The sequence below is a fragment of the Myxocyprinus asiaticus genome, chromosome 26, assembly GCF_019703515.2.
Source record: "Myxocyprinus asiaticus isolate MX2 ecotype Aquarium Trade chromosome 26, UBuf_Myxa_2, whole genome shotgun sequence".
NCBI classification, from domain to species: domain Eukaryota; kingdom Metazoa; phylum Chordata; class Actinopteri; order Cypriniformes; family Catostomidae; genus Myxocyprinus; species Myxocyprinus asiaticus.
In genome coordinates, this window is record NC_059369.1 from 7,409,962 (window position 1) to 7,419,888 (window position 9,927).

The 9,927-nt window shown below is 37.9% G+C and overlaps 1 protein-coding gene across 1 annotated transcript; it reads left to right on the plus strand.

Annotated features, from left to right (window-relative positions):
* The first annotated feature begins 1,434 nt into the window (after positions 1–1,434).
* bcl2l10 (BCL2 like 10) lies at positions 1,435–7,809 on the plus strand. The gene is made up of 3 exons (XM_051656730.1): positions 1,435–1,549; positions 2,427–2,837; positions 6,911–7,809. Exons 2-3 carry the CDS (start codon positions 2,430–2,432, stop codon positions 7,031–7,033), a joined length of 531 nt encoding a protein of 176 aa, XP_051512690.1. The 5' UTR covers positions 1,435–1,549; positions 2,427–2,429; the 3' UTR covers positions 7,034–7,809.
* Positions 7,810–9,927: the final 2,118 nt, after the last annotated feature.

Sequence of the window (9,927 nt, forward strand, 5' to 3'; positions counted from 1 at the left end):
CAAACATTGTCATCATAGCCTCAATGATCTGCTTCAAATACAACACTATGAGAACGAGCAAAATGATTGACAGGTGAAAAGCGTCAATGTCCACTGTCTGTTGACACAATTTTGTTTGCTGCTTACAAAGTCACAGAGTCTGATGAGATATCCCAGGACACTTATTTCATTCATATCTTTAAGGGAGAAGGAAACATTTTTGCATACTTTTCCATGAAAAAAAAAAAAAAAAAACACTTACAGCACCTTTAAATATTGAACGCAACAAAATATACAGTACAACAGCAAACACATTCAAATGTAAAAATATAATTTCAACAAATCTGAGTTAGTTGCAAAGAAAACAATTTATAAATAACACTAAAAAATAAAAAAGCTAAATAAGCAATACACAAAAAATATTTTAGCCAATTTTAATATTTACGCATTTCAATTTCATATCAAAATTCCATCAAATTTAATAGTGTAATTTTTAGGGGGCCTGGGTAGCTCGGCGAGTATTGATGCTGACTACCATCCCTGGAGTTGCGAGTTTGAATCCAGGGTGTGTTGGGTGACCCCAGCCAGGTCTCCTAAGCAACCAAATTGACCCGGTTGCTAGAGAGGGTAGAGTCACATGTGGTAACCTCCTCGTGGTCGCAATTAGGGGTTCTCGCTCTCAATGGGGCGCGTGGTTAGTTGTGCGTGGATCGCGGAGAGTAGCATGAGCCTCCACATGCTGTGAGTCTCCACTGTGTCATGCACAACGAGCCACGTGATAAGATGTGTGGACTGACTGTCTCAGAGCGGAGGCAACTGAGACACCACCCGGATTGAGGTGAGTAACCGCGCCACCACGCGGACCTACTAAGAAGTGGGAATTGGGCATTCCAAATTGGGAGAAAAGGGGATAAAATAAAATAAAAAACTGTGTAATTTTTAACGAAATTAGATAAATAAAAGTTAAAATGTTTTTTATTTTGTTGAAAGATTAATTCAATTTGATAGAATTTTTGAATTTTGAAATTCTTCAAAAAAAAGTTTTATATTGTATATAACTAACAATATCGATTGACCATTTATAAATTGAAAAAAAAATTATAAATGTAAACTTGAATAATTAACAATATATAGGCTATGATATAACGGTCTATGGATGGAAAAAAAATATTCAAGAAGTATTTTAGAAGCACTTCAATTTTCTGCTTATAAAACACTATTGAAGAATTTTATGGAAGAATCAATTAGGAAATCACTAAATCTCCATGAATACCAGTGGTTTCGAGTAGAATGTTTAATTAGAGTGTATGTTAATGTATAAACAGAGTAACTCATAAATCATATTATCATTGTATTTGTTTATTCAGTTCAAGAATTTGTTCGGAACAAAAACCCCCTGAGAAATGGAAAGAACTAAGCGTAGGCGTCATGGCACTGGGCGGGATTAACGATCCCGTGGGCGTGGTCTAAGTAAATACAGCGAGCGAGTGACGCAAGTGCGTCTTCTCTGAGAAGTTATCTCTGTTTGCGCAACTGTCGGTGGAGATCGTAGTCTGACATCGCTGGGAGGGTGAGTGGCTTTATTATTCTCACTTTTAGAAAGACATACTCCACAAACACGTGCCAAAACGACTATGAGATCCAAGCGGAATGCAAATGAATAGAAGGGCGCGTGCTCATTTCAATTCTGTGATGCTTTCTCGCGTCTTTGTGTGGCGCTCGTACTGTAATGGCGCAGCCGGCTTTGTGTTTCATACCATTGCGCGCAAAATGAAGCTGTTTTAGATGGTTCATGTGTTAATTCAATAACTGAACGTGATTTTAAGCCGGTTTTAGAGGGATACCGGTGAGTTTTTCCTCCCAGACCCGAATTATATAACAGCCGATGCTTATTGCAGCCACGAAGGCCGTTATAATGAATGATTTACCCGTTTCTGAACTGATCTGGGTTCAGTGTGTTTATGCAGTCAGCTGGGCTCTGTAGGGTCAATAATGCACAGACTTCTGGACATGATGTTTACTATAGTGTGGGCCAAAATCACATTTACTACAGTATTAGCCACCACTGTCATAAAACAAAAATCAAAATGACAAATATTTGTGAAAGTTGCCTTCAGTGTTTGAAAGACATAAGATAATAATTTATTATAATTTAATAGCAGTAACAAAAACTGGAGTAACCATGATGTTTCGGTGGAAGCGATGTTTACATCTAAACCTTATAAGGGGATTTGACAAATAATGTGCACTTTTTTAGCACAGATGGCTAACATTATGAATGTATGAGGGAAAGTGTATTTTTTTTCAGATGCTTTATGTTAATTAGAGAAAAATGTTGCATAGCTTAACTTCAATGAAACTTGTTTGATTGACTTGACTTTGAAACTTCTATTTGTTGAACTGACATAAAGCTTGGTCTAATATATTTTGACCCTGACTTAATTTAGAAAATGTCCTGTTGGTTGAGGGAACAAACGTTGATGCTGGTAGAAGATTACATCGGGTTCTGCAGCGGGATCCAACAGACGCCTCCCAGCGAGTCAGCAGAGGCCATGAGATACCTGGCCAAAGAGATGGAGCAACAGCACAGAACCAAATTCCAAGCTCTCTCCCAAGAATTCATTGACGCCTGTGGATCGGATCCCAGCAAGTGTCTTCAGGGTGTTATGAGGGAACTGGTGGTAGATGGAAAACTGAACTGGGGTAGGGTGGTCTCCATCTTCACTTTCGCTGGTGTGCTGGCCAGCGAGTTGACCTCCAGAGGAGAGAATTGCGAGCGCTCCCAGAGACTGGCCGAGACCATAGCTGACTATCTGGGAGGGGAAAAACAAGACTGGCTGGTGGAAAATGGAGGCTGGGTAAGCCTTAGAAATACTAAAAAAATGGATTAGGAAATTTGAAATGGAAATTGAAAATGTACAATGTTTATCTTTTGACATGGCTGCCGGTAGATTTTAGAATTAGGAGGCTCTTAGGAGGTACTTCCACATCGGAAACTCAAATAAGATTCTCAGATTGGCCCAAAATTGGCTAATTAATTGTTGTGGCCTTTTATTAGTCTATCACAAGTCAATCTGACCAAGAAGAATGTTTAAACCCAAGAAGAAGAAAAAAAAAACAATACAAGAGGGACTCGGAGAGGGGCAGACCCTCCGCAGATCCACTGGTTTCGATGTAGAACTGATGGAGTGTTTAGTTGGGGTTTTCCACACCCAGAGAGGTGTATCCACACCAGTTCTGTTTAAAATGAAACTGCGTGGGTGTTTAAAAGGTATCATATCACATTTCTTTCATCATTCATGTGTGCAATTTGAAAAACCCAGCGTGCTTGCACAAAGCATTTGATCCCACGATCTCTTTGTTGTTCAAAGTTTTTCCATCTTAAAGTATACATTTTAAACTGTAATTGAAAGGTACCTACTGTAGTGAGATCCCGGTCTAACTTTTAGATTCGAGCTGCAAACACCTTATTGTGGCCGCTCTTGTATTTGTGAATTAGACAGTGACTCAAGCCAAAGAATTCAGGGAATGTCTATGCTGAAGCAGAACTGCATTTGAACCAGCTCAGGGTTTCTGGGTTTAAAAAGAACATGGCAAACTTTCAAGTATTTGAACGTCCTTGTTCATGTCTTTATTTGGTAACATCAGGACACTTTGTTTATACTGACTGATATCTGCTATAATTACACGCTTGATTCAGAGGAACATGTTAGTCAACAGTCAAATGAGAGGGCAGGGAAATATTTCAGCTGTAACAATAAAAGCAATGAGACCAAGCCCCTGTCAATAACTTGTGTTACGAATGTACTTCATCGCGTTTAAAAAGAGGCCACTCCCTTAAAGGAATATGTTATCCAAAATGAAAATTCAGCCATCATTTACTCCCCAAATGTTCCAAACCTCTATGACTTTCTTCAGTGGAGCACAAAAGGAGATGACAGAATGCTTAGGCTACTCTTTTCCATACATTGAAAGTATTCAGGGGCTGTAAAGCTTAAAAAACATCATAAAAATAGTCTTTATGACTTATATGCGCTATATTCCATGATTTCTGAAGTCATGATTTAATGGAATAAGAAATCCACTACTAATTACTAATTACTTCTAAAACTTTAATCAGATTACGATACTCATTACTTCGTGGGGAGAGTAATCGCACTACTAATTCCTTTAAGTTACTTTCTAAAAAACTTTTCACAAGAACGTTTTTTTTTCTGTTCAACAAATTCAAAATAATGTCTATATTTCCTCATCCTACTTAAATGTTATTTTAGAAATATGTAACCCAAGTAATGAACTTAATAGAAAGTCAGTAGTTGTAATTTGATTAAACAAATTACACTAATGCATTACACTATTTTTGAACTAAAAAGTAATAAGATTACAGTAACTAATAACTTTGTAATCAGATTACACCCAACACTGGTTTCTAACGAGTACAAGACACAGGAACCAATCTTGAATTGAGAGCTTTGGCAGAAGCACCGAGTTTTGGTAAATAACTTTAGAGCGTTTGGGACATTTTGGCAAACTTCCCCTTTCGTGTTCCACGAAACGTCATGAGGGTGAGTAAATGATGACAGAATGTTCATTTTTGGGTGAACTTAGCCCTATAAACCAGTTAGGTGCATTATGGTAGTGTCTTAAAAGCGAGTGCTATCACTGTTGGGTCAAGGCAAACGGCAGCTTGTATTTGCATGAATGAATAGTTGGAGAGCTCTGGCACAGCCCTTTCTTTTTTTCAGTTTTTTATTTTCTCTTTTATTTGGCAGCAGTTGAAGCAGAGCTGAAGGCCCCTCAGCCATTTAGTCTATTGCGTGTAACACACGGTTGGTCTCCGTGCTTCACTCAGAGTATGTGCAGCATATGACTGTGGGTGAGCGCACCTGGACTCACTCGCTTTGACCAGCACAGCAGGTGCCTGACTGAAGACAGCTGCTTTGCCTGACTCCTCAAGCCTTCTTCTGTTTGTTTGGCACCTTAGATGGTTACAAACAGCAGTTAAGCCAGTCTGTGCCTCTGTCATATCTACATTTAACCCTTAAAATACCATTTAGCCCATGAAAGCTGCATCTTTGCAAAATGATATAACATGGTTCTTTACACGATTCCCAGCAGTTCAGAGGTGAAATGTCCACTGTGTGGCGATTAAAAGAGAGTTTTAAAAACCAAGCTCCCTACCTTAAACCTGAACCTAACCGAGAGTGTCATAAAAGCGATTGTGATATGAAAACACAAATGCTGAAGCAACCACGTCATTTCGTGGTGCTTCTTTAAAACTTTCAGTTCACGTGTTGACTTGCGTGCTCTTCAGGACTCACACCCAGGTCCTTTGCATTCCATAGTGCAACGCTCAATCAGTTGAGCTACTGTGCAATTTGAACACACTTGAACAAGCTTGTATATTTAGTTTATGTAATGGACACATTAAAATGTATTGCCTTACAAGTCATGCACTATTGTAAAAGTGTTTAGATGTCATAAGATAGCATTGTGGGATGGCATGAACAGGAGATGCACAATTGAAATAATTTGATGTTAGCATGTTGCTAAGCTAACATGAATGTGTAGCATGTGCGTTAGGCCACAGATTTGATGATCATTTAATTTGAAATATTGTGAAATATTTATGTTTTGTACACCCTGATAGCAGGGTTATATAATAATGCTCAGAGAGGAAGTAGGTGGTGTATTATGTAACACCCCGTTCATTGTTGAGATTTTTAGCTACTTGATGACAAAACGGGTCAGAAATACTGCTGCGTTTGTCATGCAACTGGATCATACAGTTGAAGTCAGAAGTTTACATACACTTAGGTTGAAGTCATTAAAACTCATTTTTTAACCACTCCACATATTTCATAATAGCAAGCTATAGTTTTGGCAAGTTGTTTAGGACATCTACTTTGTGCATGACATGAGTCATTTTACCAACAATTGTTTACAGACAGATTGTTTCACTTTTAATTGACTATATCACAATTCCAGTGGGTCAGAAGTTTACATACACTAAGTTAACTATGCCTTTAAGCAGCTTGGAAAATTCCAGAAAATGATGTCAAGCCTTTAGACAGTTAGCCAATTTGTTTCTGATAGGAGGTGTACTGAATTGGAGGTGTACCTGTGGATGTATTTTAAGGCCTACCTTCAAACTCAGTGCCTCTTTGCTTGACATCATGGGAAAATCAAAAGAAATCAGCCAAGACGTCAGAAAACAATTGTGGACCTCCACAAGTCTGGTTCATCCTTGGGAGCAATTTCCAAATATCTGAAGGCACCACATTCATCTGTACAAACAATAGTACGCAAGTATAAACACCATGGGACCATGCAGCCATCATACCGCTCAGGAAGGAGACACATTCTCCAAAGTTGTGGCAAAATGGCTTAAGGACAACAAAGTCAAGGTATTGGAGTGGCCATCACAAAGCCCTGATCTCAATCTGATAGAAAATTTGTGGGCAGAACTGAAAAAGCATGTGTGAGCAAGGAGGCCTACAAACCTGACTCAGTTACACCAGTTCTGTCTGGAGGAATGGGCCAAAATTCCAGCAACTTATTGTGAGAAGCTTGAGGAAGGCTACCCAAAATGTTTGACCCAAGTTAAACAATTTAAAGGCAATTCTACCAAATACTAACAAAGTGTATGTAAACTTCTGACCCACTGGGAATGTGATGAAACAAATAAAAGCTGAAATAAATGATTCTATCTACTATTATTCTGGACATTTCATATTCTTAAAATAAAGTAGTGATCCTAACTGACGTAAGACAGGGAATGTTTTCTACGATTAAATGTCTGGAATTGTGAAAAACTGAGTTTAAATGTATTTGGCTAAGGTGTATGGAAACTTCTGACTTCAACTGTATCTTCGTGTAGGAAGTTCACGTGAAATCTGAAACTCACCCTGGTCTGTTTTGTCTGTTGTAGGAGGGTTTCTGCAGGTTTTTCCACAACGCAAGACAGCTGAACCAAGAGTCGTCGATGAAGACAGCACTGTTCGCAGCGGCCGGAGTGGGTTTAGCTGGCCTAACCTTTCTCTTAGTACGCTAACATTTTAGTTGCTATTCTCTTTCACACACACCTGCTCTTTTGTTTTCTGTCATTGGACAAGGTAAAAATGGCTCTTAAAGAGAAACTGGTCGTCAAGTTCTCAGACGAATGTTTTTTGCACATTTTTCAATGTCCACACCTGTAACTGTAGCAACTGGTCATTCATACATACATGTTGATTGTACATTATTAATATGGCCTTCTGGAAACAAGATTGAAGTTCTGATTCTTTACATATCTAATATGGTGCTTTTGATTTTGTAATTGCTTTTGACACTTGTTCCTGTGTAAACCTTGTTAGTTTAGATAGCATTTACAGTTAATTTTGTGAGAATGAAACCACAGTTTGTAATGTTTTTTCAGTCACGCCTTCAGTACAAAAACAATAAGATGCTTCACTGATCACAGTCACAAACCATTGTAACACATTAGACAAAAAGTGCATATACTTCATAATGACAGAGCAATTCTTGACGGTATAAGGAGTTTGACCACTTTTCGCCTTGACTGCTGGTTTACGCACAAGCGTTTACACCTTTGCAATGTCTCTCAGTTTTGTCCGGGAAGTCATTTGTGTTAAAGGTGCTAGCTTGTTCAACTCAAGCATCTGTGATATTCTGCCCAATTGTAAGTGACCAGTTTACATTGTAAATTTATTTATTTACCTCTTTCAGAATTATTACTGTTTAGGCAATTCCCAACAATTTAAAAACATTATATTTTTGCATTGTTTTATTTATTAACTTCTCTCTTAATAAAATGTGTTTTATATTGGATGTAAATCAGACCTCATTTATTTTTTCTTAGGCATTTTTACACTTAAAACATTTTCATTTTAAAAATTACGCATTTCAGTTTCATTACTCAATTCAACATGATGGAATTTTGTTATCTTTAACAAAATATAATTTAAAAAACCTAAATATTTTAAGTTAAATTTAATTTAGTTAAACATTACACAATTCAATTTGATTGAATTTTATGAAATTGAAATGCGTAAATCTAAAAAATAGGCTACAATATTTTTTTGAATGTTGGCCTGAATCGTACTTTGCGCAAGTATGTGAATGTAAATGCTTTGCAAGCTCAATTTCAGGGCCCTCGCACTACAGTTTTGGAATCCATTTATTTCAATGGAGATGGTCCAAGAAAAGTGTGACAAGCAGGAGACTTGAAGCTACACTACGATGGATTTCTCATCAGAAATGAACAAAATACCTTATAAATACCATTATTATTGAGCCAGAATCTGTGTTCAAAAATGCTTTGTAGCCTAATGCTGGGTCACTTTGGTAAGCTTACAATAATGATTTTACACACAGAGCTGTCTGGTTTAATTTGGAGGGAATTTCCGGCTTCTGCCATTCATCCTTTTGTGTTTCCATCAAGTCTGTACACTAAAGATCCTTGCAAAAGAACAGTTCTGTTTTGTCGGCTACCTTTTTTTTTTTTAGAACTGGAATGCCCATCACTCACAAAGTTGTACACATCCCGCAGTCCCTTGCATGTTTGTGTATTAAACATTTTAGCTGATTTGATTCTGCTTTAAGCTGTCAATATGTGTACAGTATTCTCATCATTTTAAATCGACACTGCAGTATTCCACAGATTTTTCCCCAAAATCAGCACAGAAAATGTGAAGAAAAAGTCTGCAGAATCCACCTGGGCCTGTTGAAGGGTTACGAGGATTATAGCTCCATTCTCTTTAGGTCAGGAAGATTGAGAACACTTTAACAGCGTGTGTTAAAGAATACCTGCCACCAGTGCAAAATACTGACCACAAGTCATGCAAAGGAAGTGTTGCATGGTCAAGATTAGATTCTTTAGAGCAAAGGCAATATGTTTTCATTTCTCTCCCTGGTCTCTCAAAACCAGGAACAGCTGACTTGGCAGAGCACTCAGCACTTACCAAATGCTGATGTTACAGAAGATAAATACAGAAAGGAATGTCCTCTGCTTGGAATATTTCAGGATTTCTTTAAACATGCATTAGAACTGGGTGACTGTCCATCTGTCTGTCTGTATTTACACCTCTTAACATTATCTCGCTCCTTCACTTTGCATTGATTGACTGAATTTGTCAGTGCTTTGCATGAGGTTCGTATGGGCCTTATCCCTGTCTCATTCACAAATCTGATGGGAACTAGAACAAGGATCTATTTTCTCCATTCACAAGTGATCCAGACTTTATCTTGCTCATTGTCTCAACTCGGTCATGTCTGCATTTGCTTGAACTAAACAACTGCAAAGATCTTCAGCTGGGTGCCAATAGTTGACATTAATATTTTGTATACAGATAATTATGCAATTCAAAGTTTTATATGAGCATATCGAAGCAAAAACTAATACATAAGTCATGCATTTTGCATATGCATGGTGAACAAAAAGCAAACATTTACTTTGAATATAATATAAAGTACATGGCAAAAATTGTGTTGGCACTGCCTTCTAATTAACAGGTCTGGATACTTCAGCTTTACCCATTACTTTCAGGAGCATAAAATCAAGAATACAGCCATGAAATCTCAAACATTTATAGCAGAATTCTATTCCAGCACTGATCGCCCTGTGTAGGTGAGGTCCATAAAGAAACGCTGTACTGAGTCTGATGTGGAAGAACTTGATTGGCTTGCACGAAACCCAGACAAAGCCCCACTGACCTCTGGGCACCTCAGTGATGCTTTTGTGTCTGAATGAGAGTAAATCCCCACAGCTGTGCTCCAACCTCTAGTAAAAAGCTAGAATGTTCTTAGAAGAGGAAAGCTGATATAAGGGAGGACCAACTCTTAGTAATGCCCATGATTCTGAAACTCAATGTTAAACATGCACAATTGATTTTGCACATAACTCACAATTTTCAGCCTGCAGAACTCTCCCATATCATAACATTCATC